At 40.9% G+C, this 17,049-nt stretch overlaps 1 protein-coding gene across 1 annotated transcript in view; it reads right to left on the bottom strand.

Moving 5' to 3' along the window:
* The window catches only part of ABCA4 (ATP binding cassette subfamily A member 4), a 75,655-nt gene extending 58,886 nt beyond the window's left edge, over positions 1–16,769 (bottom strand). The window contains exons 1-6 of the mRNA XM_086462731.1: positions 16,704–16,769; positions 12,771–12,864; positions 11,116–11,257; positions 9,067–9,206; positions 6,270–6,397; positions 2,023–2,220 (exon numbers count right to left, since the gene is read on the bottom strand). Coding sequence (XP_086318857.1) covers positions 2,023–2,220; positions 6,270–6,397; positions 9,067–9,206; positions 11,116–11,257; positions 12,771–12,864; positions 16,704–16,769 — 768 coding nt within the window. The remainder of the gene's footprint in view (positions 1–2,022; positions 2,221–6,269; positions 6,398–9,066; positions 9,207–11,115; positions 11,258–12,770; positions 12,865–16,703) is intronic.
* Between the last annotated feature and the right edge of the window lie 280 nt (positions 16,770–17,049).

Here is a 17,049-nt window from a genome sequence, read left to right as displayed (position 1 = left end):
GAGGTGTTCAGTATGAATCAGGTCTTAATAGAAATGTCCTAAAATAACTGAATTTGTACTCAGCTAGTTCATGTTCTCTAGAAGCACAAGCGAGACAGGATCGTCAGACACTAAATACAAATACACTCTCATCTGACCAGAGCATAGTTGGGAATGTTCATTGATCCTAAGCACAGAGGAGGATGAAAGCTTTCCCCCAAACATTTATCCAACTATTTTCATATACACTGGAAGTGAGTATCGTGTCATGAAAAAAGGAAGAGCATAAACATTGAAGAGTTTCTTTCCAACAATAGAAGGTCCAGTCCTGGAATCCACAGTCAGCTGCCCATCCTAAATTAAGCCCTACTCAAACAAGGAGCTCTGCAAAAGCAAATTCTGGTACGCGATTGGTTGTACCATACCACTGCAGCCTGAAGACCATGAAATAGAGAGGGACTGACAGTGTAAGAGTGAAGAAAATCAAGTGCACGTGGTGATACTGATCAAGCAGCTGTTTCAGCAATGGGTCTGTGCTTAGTGAAGGATTGCTTATCTCCACCCAAAATTGCAATATGGGATTAAAGAACCACTTAAAGAAAACCTGTCTTGGAAGTCTTGTAGCATTAATTCCCTGTTACTTCTAGCGAGCACCAGATATATGAAAATACACGAGTATACTTTTAGAAATGGAAAATAGCAGCTTTCATCAGCTGACTACAGATTCTCATCAGGATTGGCAAAATCACGTGGGCACAACGAAGGACTGTCAATGCTACAATAATCAAACAGTAATTTGTCTGGTGTGTCAATTAAAGCTTCTGGCATCCTCTGTTCCCAGTTCTGAGCAACTCAAAGCTGAATAAAATCCATGTTAAATTAATCACAATGTTAAACTGCTGTGGCAGAAAAGTTCGATCAATACTTTCTACGTAACTTTAGCAGCGGCTCACATATCCTGCCTGCTGTATACAGCAAACTGACAAGGTCATGGTCTCATGATGTTAAGCTACAAGGTGAAAAGCAGCAAATTAAATTCATTTAAATTCATAAAATGCAAAGTCATGATCATGGGGAAAACACAAAAGACGTATACACAGTGATGGGCTCTAAGTTTGCTACCATAAGGAAAGAGACCTTGGAGTCTTTATGCATAGTTCTCTGAAGGTGCCAGCTCAGTGTGCAGAATACAAATGGAGTATTAGAAAAATACTAGGAAAAGAACAGAGAACAAAAGCAAAAAGCGCCCCCACCAGTATGCCATTTTATATATAAAAATAAATAGATATATTAATATTACTTTTAAATATATAATAACATAAGTAATAACAAATAATTATACATATAAAATGGCATAATATCTCCATACTGATCCAAGGTTACAGTGGTTAATTTATGGCAAGTAGGTCACAGTAGAAACAGGAACAGCACAAAGAAGGGCAATGAAAACGAACAGAGGTAAGGAAAAGCTTCTATAGAAAGAGTGATGAAAGCCAGAACAACTGGCTGGTTTGTTTTGTTTGTGGGTTTTTTGTTTGTTTTTGTTTGTTTGCTTGCTTTTGGTTTTGTTTTTGTTTTAAAAGGTTCATATGGCTATCCCAACTCAAGCTGCATTGTGGCTTTGACTCCGGTGTAAAATTCTGGCTTGCTGGATGGAGCAAAGACAGGATGGGCTGTATGAGGCATTTGCAGAACCCTCAGCGAGGTTTCTGTAGGTCTTGCCACACACTGTTTTGCTACGCAGACTGGAAAGACCAGTTAATAGTTCCACACATACTCTGATTTTAAAACCGCATTTGAATCTTTTAGTTCTGCTGTACTGTGAATTTCATCTCTTTCATCCCAAAGCATACTCAGAACTGTTAGTGTCCTGCTGATGGTAGGTTAATGATCACACATCCCTAACCTTACATTTACAGGGGTAAATAAACAAAGACCTTGTGGAACATTGGTGATGTATTACAAAGAAAATTATTGAAGGGCAATGAAGTATCAGCCAAAAAAAATTACAACATAAGGCAGGACAGTTGTGTTAATACTCACCAGCTGAAATAGCTTAAAGAAATCAACATTTGCGTACAAGGCATCTTCTACTCTCTGTAGGCTTTCCTGGGACAAGGCACACATAGCCTTGTGCACAGAAGAGAGACCTCTTCGGCTGCTGAAGATAATAAAGCGGTCCAGGAGCACCTGACTGCAAGCAATGTCCTTCAGAGTCAAGCTAGGGACACCGTAAGCAAACTGTAACCAAAAATAACGTTTCATTAACTGTTGTGAAACCTTCATACCGCTCGGGAACAATTAAAGATTTATCAAAAGTGGACACCTTGATATCAGCCCCTGCTAATATTTTCATGAATGGCAGAAGGATGTGGTCAGCTGATACATCCACTCTTGAACCACCTTCACTTGATGTTATGTTGGATCACCTTGCCTTCAGCCACGTTTTTCCTCTTCTCATGACTGATTCGTCCTTCCATTGCAAAAGTTCTTGTGAGTCTTCTTCCCTTTCTCCCTGTCATCTAAGCACGCCTGATGCCATGCCACCCATCCTTATGGTTAAGGAGGGACAGCTATGGCTTGCTTGAAAGTATTTCCCCAGGACCAACCAATGGTGCCACATCACTCTACCTTTTGTGTTTAGGCTAGTTATATTTGCTGTCAGTTGTTCTAAGAGAAAAAGGCCAGTTCCACTGATTCTCAAGCTTGATTTCCCTCAGCATTTTATTTCAGCTATGACTATTCCACCCCAATGCTTCCCCACGGCCATTATTCATTGTCGCTGTGCACAGCCATACAACCAGGCTTTACAAAGACATTTTACATTAAACCACACCCATCCACTAATTACCACTTCTAATAGAAACATGGAACAGAAAAGAAACAACTATTATCTTTAGTGTTTAACCACAGGGAACAGATTAGTTTATAGTTAAACCAATGTAAATGCAGAATAACTCCACAGAAATCAGTAGATTTATCTGGGATTTATATCGTCATAATGGAATACTCTTTGTAGTCTATGATTCAGTTCTACTTGCTTTATAATAGACAGAATACATGGCAATATAAAAAAAAAGTAGCACTGGAAACAGCTCATAAACTAATGTTTCCATCCTCTGTCCATCCATCTCCTTTCACAGTACTAATTGTAAAGACAAAAGCTCAGAACACACTGATGACTGTAAATGCCTGCTGTGTTTGTGACTAACGCAGACTTTCAGACAAACAAGAACTATGCACTGATGCAATATCATGAGGCTAATTAATTTAATAAGCTGCATAGAAAACCAAATAATCAAAATCTGCACAAAATATAATTTTCTTTAGAAAAAGAATCTGCTGAGCTTTCCAGTCTAAGACATTTGGACCAAAACAAACACACCACACCTATACCAGGTCAGACACGGGTACACATTTATTTCCTATCTAAGCAAATTAATGAGGCCATCTAAGAGATTCTGAATATTATCAAAACCTTAGATCTGCAAATCTGTAAATCTGGTCAGCAGCTGAGGCTTGTTTGGTGGTGCCTGCAAAGAGAAATATTTAAAAACCCAGAGGAATGAGAAAAAAAATAATTCAGTTGCTTTGGAGAGTGGATTCAACCTTCAGGAGTTCTTCCATTAGGTGCTTCAGATGTCAGCAGCTACCAAAACAACTGCAAGGGCGGCTGTGGAAAGTCCGTATCCAGAATAGGAAAGGCAGGGGAAGAAAGGTCTGTATTTTGTCTACCCCCCTGCCCTCCCTCAAACTGGAACATTTGAATTGGATTTAACTGACTTTATGTCAGTGAAAGAATTTGCTTATTTGCTCAGTCACTGATGTCCTGGGGATGTGTGTGAAAATAACAGCGGTTTTTAACCACATACGCCTCATCTGGCATGGTCATCCAGCGCGAATTGCAGTGAAACAGAGCTGCACAGGCAGGCAGCCTGGGAACCTTGTTTTGACTTGTGAAAGGAGGAAACTGTGACATTAACATCACTGAGAAGGATTAAACACATTAAAAAAAAAAAAAAAAAGAGGTTATTTACAAACTGTAACTGCAATTCAAGAACGTTCATGAACAGATGGGATTAGAAAAACATCAAACCTCCGCCCTTCCAATTTTTCCGGTAGGGTGGGCTGTTGCCAATCTTTCCTGAACTTCTTATTGTGTTTTAACATCAGACTTTTATCCTTATCTTAGAGTGACTCAAAAAAGCAGGCCCTCAGAGGAAAACTTCAATACTTTTTTTTTTTTTTTAATCAATGTGTCACCGTTTGGCCAAAGCTGGCAAGACGAAGTCCAAATTATTTTTTCAGCTAGTTGGCTGTTTGATCAGGTTTAGCTTTCAGCTCTGTGTGTCATTTCCTGCACTCCCAGGCGGCTCAGACCTAGATCTGCAGCCAGCTGTTGGCAACAGTCAGGCTCTTGTAAACAAGTTGCTTTCAGGCTGATCAGCTCCGTGCCATCAGAGCAGGAGGAGAGGGTGTACAGCGATACGCAGACAAACGGAGGGTAGAGCAGCATGAAGAACCAGAGATGAACTGTCACGGCTGAGGCTCAAGATGGCCACAGATCTAGGTTCTAGTCACGGCTCCACAACTTCTACCTCAACCAAGTCCAGCCCGAGTAACTTGCTTATCAAGAAGGTCTACAGGAATTAGGCGGTTTATCTCCCATAGATCAAGTATTCAATTCCTATTGAAAAGAATTCTCTTGTGGTCTTTTGAGAATTACAAGATTAGTTTTTCTGCCTCAGTTGCTCCTGAAGGAAGTATTCACAGCAATTTCTTTCCTCACAGCTGCAAATCAGTTCTTGTGAGATGATCTTGTATCCCTGTGATTACTGTTAACAAGAAAACTTTATGGAGGACTGCAAAAGTGGCACATAACACCAGGTCTCCTCCAGCTTCCTCTCTAACTGGTGATCAGGTTCTTTTAATTTCCAGCATAAAGAGAACCACATCTCTTTCTACATCAGCACAGAAAACACAGCAGAAAGACACCACGTTCCAGCGGGTTTCCACCATGCTTTTGGTGATGGTGTAGAAAACTTCAGTCCTGCATACACTGTCAGGCAGAGTTTTTAACAGGAGATCAATGAATGCCACTGGGGAGCTAGCAGAGACTAACAGCAGCACACAGTCCTCCTGGCGCAGCAGATCTCTGACAAAGAAGAGGTTAGGGATGAAAAGGGAAAGAGAAACCCAGCAGGACATCTGTATATATTCTTCTTGTCATGAGCAGCAAGGAAGCAAATTTTCACCATCTCAGCTGACAAGGAGATATGAAAGTAAGTAGGATGTATCAGCTGACACTGGCTTTGGTATGGTCTTCTGGTATTGTTTCATGACAAAGTGAGGAGAGGGGATGGCTTCCCCTGATACTAACCAAGAATACAGCTGATAAGTAATCTGGCTACCAGTCACACCAGCTGGAACCTGTGGTGCACAAAAAGAACTGCAGGCAGGTTCATTAATGCCCTCCCTCTTTCTGGCCACACACAGTTCCAGCATTTGTGTTTCACGTGGCAATGAAAAAGAGGAATTGTGTCTTTCAGCCTCAATTATTCACTTGCTTCCACCCACACACTAATGCAGCATAGAAATTGTTCCAGAGTTCTGATTCAGCAACTTTCATTCATTAATACAACATTCCTCGCAAAGCTCCCAGCCACCAGTACATGCAGAGGCAGAGACAGCCTGGACTTGGTCAAACACAGCCCTCTGCTTAGCTGCTTCAGGAGGGATTTGAACTGCAGTTTTCACGCTGAATTTTCTGAGCAGATCTATTATTCAATCAGAATCTAAGGAAGTGGGTCTGCTTCTCCACTCCCACTAATTCACGTGAGACTGCCATAAAGCCACCATATTACTCTGCTGACATTGGGGCAGAGAATTTAAATGTTAATTTAAGAACCTCAGACAGTTCTCTGCTGCTATTCACCAGGACTGTCGTCTCAAAAGAATGCACAGCTACCTTATGCTTTTGAGTGAAATCTTTATTCATGGGGACGGATGCATTGCTTAGCAGTATCATTTCTTGATGCTCATTATTTGGGAGCAACAGCAGCATTGAAGCAAATATAGATATTTTGTGTATATTCAAAATGTTTTTTAAAGACAAACAAACACCTCTTCATCTCGATTCACAAAAAAAACAAGGGAGAAGTTGTACAACCAACCTAGAAGGCAGCAGGTATTCTGGGCACAAGGCCCTCACTGAGGCTACTTTGCATGCACACCCCAAGACACTGCATTCTGCATGGATAACAGCTTGGTAGCTGTTACCCTCTACCTACCTGTTCAGGGCGCACTTGAGCATTAATAAGCTGGAAGACAACAATATCTGGGAGGCCAACATCTTCCAGCAAGAAAGAAGTGAGGGTCTCCCCATCTTTCAAAATGTCTAGAATCCGTATTCCTCTTCCTGGACAAAGAAACAAGTGCAGAGATCAGTGAGATACCAAACAAAGGAAGTTAGAGAACAACTCATACCCTGGCTTAAACCTGCAAAAAGTATGTGCTTTGGCTTATATACTTAGTAGTGACCAATGGGGTCCCAAACTGGTTTTGAAATTCAAAATAATTTTAATCCTTTGTTGGGGAATGATCATCAGAAAATGCTGAGTGCTCCAACTCTGCATATCTGATCTCTCAAAGATGTTTCAGACTAGAACTTCAGCAATGGAAGTATTGAAAGCACCCCTGGCTGCATTTGATAGTCTCCTTTTTTCTCAGGTAATGTTCTATTTTAAAATGTTCAGATTCAAGTGTGCTACTGTTGTTAGTGCCCTTTCTTCTGGGCCTTGTGTAAACAACTTCAGCCAACCCTTTACAGTTACACTAATTTATCACTTGCTGTCAATCAACCTTAGCTAGTCAATCTTATTCTACAGTATTGCAAAAATGGCCCCTTGAAAATCTTTCAGGAGAAAACCCCCTCATTTTCCTTGGAGAAGCATAAATTCTTTGTGGTTTAATTGTCATATTAAACTAGATTATCAACTATTAATTTAAAAACTGGCAAATCTTCAGGCAAACCAATGAGACTACCCACTGTTGGACACACATGAGAGGCCACCAACATTTCACTAATCCCATCTATAACAATATTCAAAATACTGCTACTCAAAGTCAAACGGTGCCAACCTTTTTTTAACTTGTCTGTTACAAATCAGTATGAGTGTGAATTCTCAGTATGGTCCAAGTGAAAGCTTGGAAAGTGAACATTGCTCATGTCCACTGAATACTACAGCCTTTATTAAAGGTAGTTTGCATAGCATCAACGGACTTTGGTAAAGAACGCTTGAAAAGCAGTAGTTCTTCCAGTCTTTACAACAGACAATTGAAACTGATAGGAGCAGCATGTATCATACCAAAATGGGGAATGCAGCTTTAGGCATCCCCACATAAACATGCACGGAATTGCTGCTGAGTGTCTCCATGCTGTGAGTTAAGTCGAGTCTTATCCAAGTTTGACAATTAACTTTCACGATTCCATCTTCAATAAGCATATTCTGTCCTAGGGCCGCAGGGGCTGAGCAGAACTTCTTCAATCGCTTCTTCATGTTTTTGTTCAAGCAGTAAACACTGAAAATGATGAAAGGGGCCTGTCGCTCAGTCTCATTGATGCTTTTCCTGGCATCCAGGCATTGTCTGTTAAAATTTGTTACTTACAGGCAATAGTAGTAAGCTGCACGCAGAGTGAAGTTAAACAGTCAATTCAGCAGTACCTTTTTCTGTACCGAAAAAGGTGGCAATGCACATTTTATTAGTCTAGCTCCAGAACTGACTTTATTACTTTGTTTTATGAACAGGACATTACAAACATAATTTTTTTTTCTCTCAGTAAAACACATTAACCCCCCCCGCAGATTCTGAAAAAGCATTTACACTGTATTTCACAGGAGCGGGGAGGAGCTTTATTTCCAGTTGCTGAGTAAAGTTGATATGGGATGCAAAGGCCACTTCCCAAACCATGGGGCGTGGTCCCATAGCAATATGTTGCAAACCCATGGCATGTCATGCTTTTCCTCACCTCTAAATAGGAGGGTTTGTTTTCCACAGCTGTGTACAAACCACAGCTCAGATTATATTTAAGTTCTTGTTGTTTGCATTCTGGTGCATTTTGATTGTCTCACCAGTATTTATAATGAGCTAGTCTCTTTTTTACTTCTGGTTAGAAACCTCTGATAAGATAATGGAGCATGTGTATCAGACTGTTTATACACATCTTATTAAAAATATATGGAGACTGAAAATTTGATTTGAATAAGAATATTATTCCTGTGGCAAAGGACTTGAGAATGGGAGAGATCAATTCTCAAAGCCAGTCCATTTTTGTGTTTTTAGTTTCAGAAGTTTCTTTAAAAATTCTGTACTTAAAGCCCTAATATTAAATTAAAAAAAAATTATTAGTCCATTTCCTATTTTTCTCCAGGACTATGTTTTGAGTTTGGCAGGCTGTTTTAAGTAAAAATTAATGGAGTCATATCATTCGCAATTCTGTTTATAAGAAGTGTGCAATGCCTTCTCTCTAAACACATCACCAAAACAAGAAGAAAGTGTTTCCTTCTTCACTCTTGAAACCTGTTTCAGCTAACACTTGAAACGAAGTATCTCTAAGCTCTTCTCTGGGTTATGGTCCTAGTATGAATTCAGACGCATTGCTAGCTTTCCAGTCCTCTGCAGCTTCCAGCGATACTTTCTTACTGCTTCTACCTCTACTGTAACAATAATTAATGAAAACTCTTCATCCATCTGTTTTCCTTTAGGTGGTGAGGTACCCATGGTTTTGTGTTTTGAGTTTTGTCTACTGTTATTTAAGGAAAATGGTTGTAGAATGGAGCTGATTACCTCTCTCCTTTCTCTCAACAGAAAGGTGTTTGTTACAACACTGGACGAGTTTTAACTTACCTTCTTTAACAGTAAGCAGAGTAACAGCCACATGTGACATATATTATACATAAAATATATATTATATATAAAAATGAAATATATATAATTTTTATAATATTGTCAGCCTGCAGAGTAACTACTAGTCAGCTTTCAGAAGGAAAAATTCAATAGTCTAAAGGATACAGACAAAACAACTACCTGCAATTCTTTCAGGATTAGTTCTCATTGTTTCCATAAACTGAGTCATGATGATCAGTTCTTCCCAGATTCTGCCAAGGTCACGGATTTCAGGGGCTTCCAGTAAGAGCTCCTGAGCATCTTTATATACCCTCGCAAGGCTGAAAGAAAAAATAGTGAACCAACAATAATTTAAGACTGATGACTCTTGAGAACCGTTCACAAGAAAAAAAAAAAAAAAAGAAAAAAAAAAGAAGAGTGAAGTTGACTTTCTCTGTGTTAGGGTTGAGGAAAAAATAAATTATTTTGTCCTCAGTCTTGAAACTTAAAGTTCAGTTTCATGGTGACAACAGAGTAATTTCAGGTGGTGTGGGATTCAGTTAGATTTGGAAGTCCACAGAAGGTTTAAGAGTGCTACTGGTGTTGCAGAAGGTTGGCCTCGTACACCTTCTTCATTAGCATTAGCCATGCTGGGGGGACAGGACCTTCCCCAGACAGCATTCACCTCACAGCTACGGCGCAGATTCTGGCCCGGGCTCAGCTCCAGCAGTTAGATGGGGCACCCTGGGCACATGCTGCCCTGCTCAGCCAGGTAAAGTGACACGGACTCAGACACAGAACCCTCCTCCCTCTCCCAACTCAGTCCCCTCCAATGTAAGGTCCCTTCAAAATATTTCTTCTAGGAGAGGCAGGACAACAGGAGTGACAGACTGTCACAGGCAGCTCTTCACCTGCTGGTTCTGGGTGAACACACAGTTCAAGCAAGGATGCAGTCAGACCCCATGTTTATAAGCAAGTACAAAAAAATTCTTATTAGCAGCGGTGGAGGCCATTCTGTTTCTTTAACGGTGTTATGTTTTTCCATATGTGGAACGTTATATCTCAGTCCTCATGACTTATTTTAGCTTACAGGAAACAGCAAACAGGAAGGACTAAATTCTTTCAGAAAACACAATGTATTTGTTTCCTCTGTAATGCACTGAATTTACTCTGACTCACAAAGGGTCAGTTAGCAAACTGTAACAAGCAACCTAGAAAAGCCAAAACGCCTAGAAAACAGAGCGCTCTAGCTTCACTGTGTGATTGATTGCACCCTACAAAAAATGTCCAGTTGACCATTTAAAATTTTTGTTCACTAGGAACAAAAGGTCAAACGTTAAGTTAACTTCAAGCTGTGGACCTTCATGGGTGTGGAGCTTTAACGGCCTTGACATTGTTAGTTCATGAATTTTAATCATTGGATGCTCCAAAGTGGACTATTTGCAAAGGGAGACTTGGAGCATTTTTTATGGCTATTCTAACAGGTGCTTAGTCTAAGGTCTTTCTCTACTACGCTATCTCTCATAACTCAGCTGTAACAAACAATGCAATAAAGCACTCCCACAGCTCTTTTTCACCAACAGTCCGGAAATCTCCCATCCTCCTATTTTGTTAATAAGCTTAGTATCTGAAGGTTACTATGCTGATTAAAGCCTCACAAGTATACAGCCAAAACAGGTACTACATAAAAAGTCACAGTGCAGATTTTCCTCTGCCACTACTTCATCAGAGCTCTCATTCAGAAGGGACAACTAGAGTGATGAGAAAAGAAAGCTTAGGGGTTTCATATTCTTAGATCAAAAAGATTTGTCCCGAGACGTTCACTAAGCAGCAGGCAATAGAAAGGAGGGATTTTATTAAGTGAACATGTGTTCCCTAGAGAGTAGTACAACTGAACTCCTTCTTGATGAGGCCCAAACCTACCATTCATGAGCTCTGTTTCAACTTTGCTGACCCTTGTTGAAGTGAAATCGACGTGCTAGAACAGAAAGTTTTTGTGTTACAGTATTTGCATCCCAGCGCTGTCTTAAATGCTCACCTTTCCCTTTTCATTCACACCTCAGAACAATTCTTTAAAATATTCCTCAGTGCACGGAGGGACCTTTCTAAGCAGGCTGAGGATACTCCATTCCTTCTCCTTGCATCATTCATGCCCATGAACGCTCAACAGGTGCCAAGAGCAGGCTATGAGCAGTGGCCTAGCAGGCCTGTATTACTGCAACCCAGTCTCACACATCCAGCTCTGCTTACATGGAATTGTTGTAGTTGGACACAACACCTGGACCCTCTCCATGGGTTGGGCTGCGGAAACAGGGATTGTTCATGTTACAGAAGATGCCATGTAACCATGGCAGTGTTCCTGCAGATGGCATTGCCTTGTTTGGGAAGTGACCTAGAGTACAGAAACAAAATAAAATTATTAGGTGCCTTTCCTAACGCAGCCTATGTGAATCTAAATAGCACGGTGGGTTGGCTCACTACAGAAGGAATGCAATGGAAATCATGTAGGTTTCGCTTTTACTAAGAAAATTAAGAAAAAAAGAAAAAAGTCACTGATATAAACAATATGGCTATTTTCAACTGAAATAAATTCTGAGCTAAATTTTTTTAAATAAAGGAGTGAGGCAGTACTTTCTCAGTAACTGAATTACAGACATCTACAACTTACAAATTACAGACATCTACAATGGCTCAGTATTGTGTCTTGTCTTGTTTAATATCTTTATCAACTACCTGAATGAGGGGACTGAGTGCACTCTCAGCAAGTTTGCAGGTGACACGAAATTAAGCGGGAGTGTCGATCTGCTTGAGGCTAGAGAGGGTCTGCGGAGGGATCTGGACAGGCTGGATTGATGGGCTGAGGTCAATTGTATGAGGTTCAACAAGGCCAAGTGCCAGGTCCTGCACTTGGGCCACAACAGTGCCATGCAGCGCTACAGGCTTGGGGAAGAGGAGTGGCTGGAAAGCTGCCCGGCAGAAAAGGACCTGGGGGTGCTGGCTGACAGCCCGCTGAACATGAGCCAGCGGTGAGCCCAGGTGGCCAAGAAGGCCAACAGCATCCTGGCTTCTATCAGAAATGGTGTGGCCAGCAGGAGCAGGGAGGTGACTGTGCTCCTGTACTCAGCACTGGTGAGACCACACTTTGAGTACGGTGTCCAGTTTTGGGCGCCACAGTATATAGGAAAGATGTTGAGGTCCTGGAGTGGGTCCAGAGAAGGGCAACAAAGCTGGTGAGGGGTCTGGAAAACACGTCTTATGAGGAGCGGCTGAGGGAACTGGGATCGTTTAGCCTAGTGAAGAGGAGGCTGAGAGGAGACCTTATTGCTCTCTACAACTACCTAAAAGGAAGTTGTAGTGAGGCCAGTGTTGGTCTCTTCTCCCAAGTAATTAACAAGACAAAAGGGAATGGCCTCAAGCTGCACCAGGGGAGATTTAGATCGGATATCAGGTAAAATTTCGTTACTGAAAGTGGTCAGACATTGGAACAGGCTGTCCAGGGAGGTGGTGGAGTCACCAGCCCTGGAGGTGTTCAAAAGACATATAGATATGGTGCTTAGGGCCATGGTTTAGTGGTGGGCTGGGTAGTGTTAGGATAATGGTTGGACCTGATGATCTTAAAGGTTTTTTCCAACCAAGATGATTCTACAATTCTACTTGATAGAATTTTGAGACCTCATGTGAGTCTGACCACAAAGCATCTCACAGGAAAACTAGAGCTTTTTTCCTTCTTTCCTCACTGGTAATTCTTACAATATATGGCTATAAATAACTAAACTTGAAGCAAAGTCTGTTCTTTTGCCACTGGAGAATAATAGTCAGCAATCAGGTCCCAGTATCTTTGTCTGAGAACTTCTAGCCATTACCTAGCACAAGTCAGACCATTAAAACATCTTAAGTGTTCTTACATTCATGTTGGCGATACAGTGGATTAGCTTTCCTCATCCAGACAAGGGCAAAAAATAATGTCAGAGGCCATACAAGCTCCACCAGAAAACGAAGCTGGGAAAAAAAAAAAAGAAAAAAAAATCAATTCAAAATAAAATTTACAGATGAACCGTGTATAGAGTCACTAAGTGACTAGAGGGCTGAGGGCCCTTCTCACAGCAGCCATGCCCAGTGCAGCATGTGCCCATGGTTACCCCTTGCCTTTTCCACCATTTGGAAAGGACACCCAGAAATAACAAGGATTTCATCAGAGCCCCATGAAGCATCACCATTAACTCAGTGGCTTCTCCACCTCTTCTAAACAAACGTTTAAGCATCCCGAGTGAGGTAAAAAGAGGCAGCAGGTAGTACTAAACTGCCAGATATACCAGATACAAGTTTAAATAGTTTTTATACGAAGTGGACTCTATAACAATACAGGAAAAAAGGATTAGGTGCAAGAGAGAAAAAGTGTGGGGTTTTTTAATCCATGCTTTTGCAATGCTGGGCTCATCAGTAGGCTATCAGTGCACTATGCTTACCCAGAGGTTAAAGACTTTAGCATAAGCTTACATTCTTTGATCTTTACTTTTGTTTCTTTTTGTCATAATTCATTTCAACATTATCAATTTTCTAATAGAGGCAGAAACGTATACATTAAGATCAAACACCTTATTCAATAACATAGAAGACCCCAGATCTTTCAATACACTTGGAACATCACCAGCCCCCAGTCATGACAAAAAGTCAAGGGCTCTGCTTTACCACAGAGCAACATCCTGCCTGGTTTTCAGTCTGTTTCCTCCACTCCTGTGTTTCAGTTTATTTTACTGCCTCTGTGTGTTTTGGCAGAGGTTTGAAGCTACAACCCTTTGATCCTGTGACACAAGCTTTGGGCTCTGAGGACCAGCTATGAGATTTTTGTGTCCAGCCACGTGGCACTTTTTTTCTCCTCCCTACAAGAGCCAGAACAAACTCTCTCCAGAACCGGCGTTGTAGCACATGCACAGGAAAGCCCTCCCTGCCTCCTTTCCTTTGCTTCCGCCTCCCTGCCCAGGCACCAAATATGTAACAACAATGCGTAAAGCAGCAGAGCCAGAGCCAAGGTGGGTCATGTGTGAACGTCTTTTTTTTTCCTCTCAAACTGAGCCATGAAGGGCAAAAGATACTCCACAGCATAATTAAGAACAGGTTTTTTGGAGGTGCCCTGGTTTTTTGTTTTCCACTATAACTTTGTCTAATAGCTTTAGTTAAGCACACCTTATGCTTACAGCAAAAGGGTAGAAAGCTTTACACCAGACAACCATTTCCTATTTCACAGTTTTTCTCTTAAGCCTTTCTTTTTAAAAATAGAACAACCACTAAACTCCAACCCCCCCACCCCCCACCTAGGAAGTTATGCATGCCTGATATTTTTAAAGCCAGACAAAATCTTATCAGCAGCAAAGGAGAGTTGACATAATTATTGGAGAAGGAAACCTGCCATTGTTCAGCTCTTCTCTGGGACAGCTGTTGTGCACAGCTCAGAATACAGTGTTACAGACCCTTCTCAGCAGGGGGCCACAAGGTCTGATTAACACCCATTTCCATCCATTTGATCAGATGTTTGGGATGAGCACTACACACACGTAAATTCAGAGGGGCAAGACCTGGGGAGACTCCTAGGCTGACATCTTTGCTGCAGAGTTAATCTGGGTTACTGCTCAGATGTTGATTCTTACTTCATCCCTAGGAAATAGAAAATCCTCAGATTTGAATTCAGTAATATATTTCTGTCTGAGCTAACTAGTTTGAAGGGGATTGAAGGCTAAAGCGCAAGGGAAGCTTGCTTTCAAGCTGGTACATAATGTGTCATGCGAGAAGGATGGACCCAGTGCTGTCAGCCCTCTGATTCTCTCCTGTGATCCTTTTCCTGAGGACACACAAGTGACTCAGAACTCACCAGAAGGATCAGAGAGCAGCCCATAAGCCTGCAGATCCCCAAGATGAGCAGACAGAAATCCCAGCAACATGCACAGAAAAATGTAACAACCAGACGGAGCTGTAATGGACCAAGCATAGCGATAAGGCCCTATAAATGTGACAAGCTTAAATTGGCTGTGGATCAACTGTCAACTCTGTAACAAAGTCTTTCCTCTTGTGAATTAGACTAAATTATGAACTCGAGTAGAAGACTGGATATGCCTCCATTTATGATACTGCATGATGGTTAACAAAAACCAGGCAGATTTTCCCCAAACAGATTTTATAGCTACTTTTGACATTATGGATTTTTGTTTTGGCTACCTTGTTTCTCTATGTGGACAAATAAGCAGGTAGGTTTACATACTTAGAAAAGGAAATCATTTTTACTGACTGTTGTAAAATGCTTTACTCTTGTGAGTGGAGAAAATATTTCTCTGTTGTGGATTAAACCACTGTGCTTATAAGCTAGGAATGATCATCACAGAATGGGATCTCTGGCAACACCAGGGAACACCAAGTGAGCATCTTTGAAAATTCTATAGGAAAAAAAAAAGAAACAACAAAAAAGAGGATTCCTGAAATCCAAGCAGGCACGTTGAGTTGCATATCTGAGCAGATTTGCCCAAATAAAACAGTATTTCATACACTGAAAATACTGAAGAATGACAAGAAGATCCATTTGTTAAAAACTAAAAACCAGTGGGTTCCAGTTCTCTCAGTACGCTTGAAGATCAGAAAGATGTGGATTTTCTGTGGTTTGCTCCCCACCACCCCTGAACTTGAGAACCAAACTTCTACAGCTCCTTCACAATTAGTAACTGAAGCCCAGCTTCAAAAAGGGGTCCTTATATTTGGTGTAATTTACCTCAAATATGGATTGTTGACTCTCATACTGTATTAAATCATGAGCTGGCAATGTTTTATGCATCAGCTTTTGATGGCAATGTAGACTGTGGGAGAAAATCTGCTGGGAAGCTATGAAAGAAAGGACTTTCAATCTGTCTATGAAGAAAAGCAGATAATCCTTTGATCCTGGAAATTTCAGCAAGTGAGTCATTCCTAATGACTAGGATCAGCTTGGCATAGGTAAGCATTTAAACTCATGCCATGGTTCAGTTTGACCCCATTAATCTCTGTTATTATGGCAAAATTGTTTGCATGACTCACAGCTTCACAGACGCCCCAATGTACTTTTTTATTTTTAGTCTGAATCAGGTAGTCTATCTCTATGGGATCTCAAAGGGACTTCCTTTGCCTGAAAAACCAGGCAGAGGGACTTCCTTTGCTGGACAAAAGTAGCTGCAGTACATCAGATGACCAAGACCCTAATTTGAGGTTTTGTTTGACTCTAAGGCAATTTGGCTTTAAAAAAAAAAAAAAAGAAAAAAGAGCAATGATGAAATAAGGTGGAAACAGATAAATTTGCTCCAAGACAAGTATCGTAAGATCTCAGAAGACTTGAAAGGATTTAAAATACTTCTCTGATTTTCACTTTACTTATGTCATTCAGCCATATTACAAAAGATAAAATCTATGTGAACTTTAGGGCCCTAAATAGATTCACATGCAAGAGCAGCTGGGTGTGAGGAGCAAATCTAAAACTAGGAACCAAACCTCCCTGAGCCGAATGGTGCTCACGATGTTTTCTAACATCTAAAAGATCTGCTGATCTTTTTACATGAAAATACAAAAATATTACTACCCACAAGTCTTCTCCTGGTACACAATGCTATTTGTCAAAGAAAACCCCAGTACAAGCATTCTATCTTTAGTCTATAAAAAGCAGCTTTGCAAACACTACCAGACAAGATCCCTGGCAGCAGGCCCGTACAAAGATCACGTTTGACTCTTTGAGGAATCAGTGATTTTTACACAACGATAAATGTACCAGTCACTTCATCCAGAGGAGTGCATGGTCCAAAGCTGAAATCCCAAAACTAATACTTTACCTTTTGCCTTTTCCGAAGGATCCAGTTCTTCCAGAGCAGAAGTTTGACTTGCCTAAAGAAGCTCATTCTTCTGCATCAACACCTCTGGTTAACCTGTAGCAAAGGACGCGTTGCCATTTCTGAGCTGGCAGCTGAAACAGACCTCCGAGCAAAATAACAGCTTTCTGTTCTTATTTTAAGATTGTGTTATCATTTAAGATTGTCTTATCATAGAGATTGGTTCCTTTCTTTGTCTGCACCATTTAATTTTGCACTCGATACACCATCATACATGAAAAATCATGGTTTTCCTTTGTTGGAGGCTGTTTCCTGTGACACATTTATCAGCACCAAAAGCAACAGAGAG

This window comes from Leptosomus discolor, chromosome 3, assembly GCF_034619465.1.
Source record: "Leptosomus discolor isolate bLepDis1 chromosome 3, bLepDis1.hap2, whole genome shotgun sequence".
Lineage (NCBI taxonomy): Eukaryota > Metazoa > Chordata > Aves > Leptosomiformes > Leptosomidae > Leptosomus > Leptosomus discolor.
The sequence above is the reverse complement of the archived record's forward strand: the minus strand, read 5'-3'. Positions and strand labels throughout refer to the sequence as shown.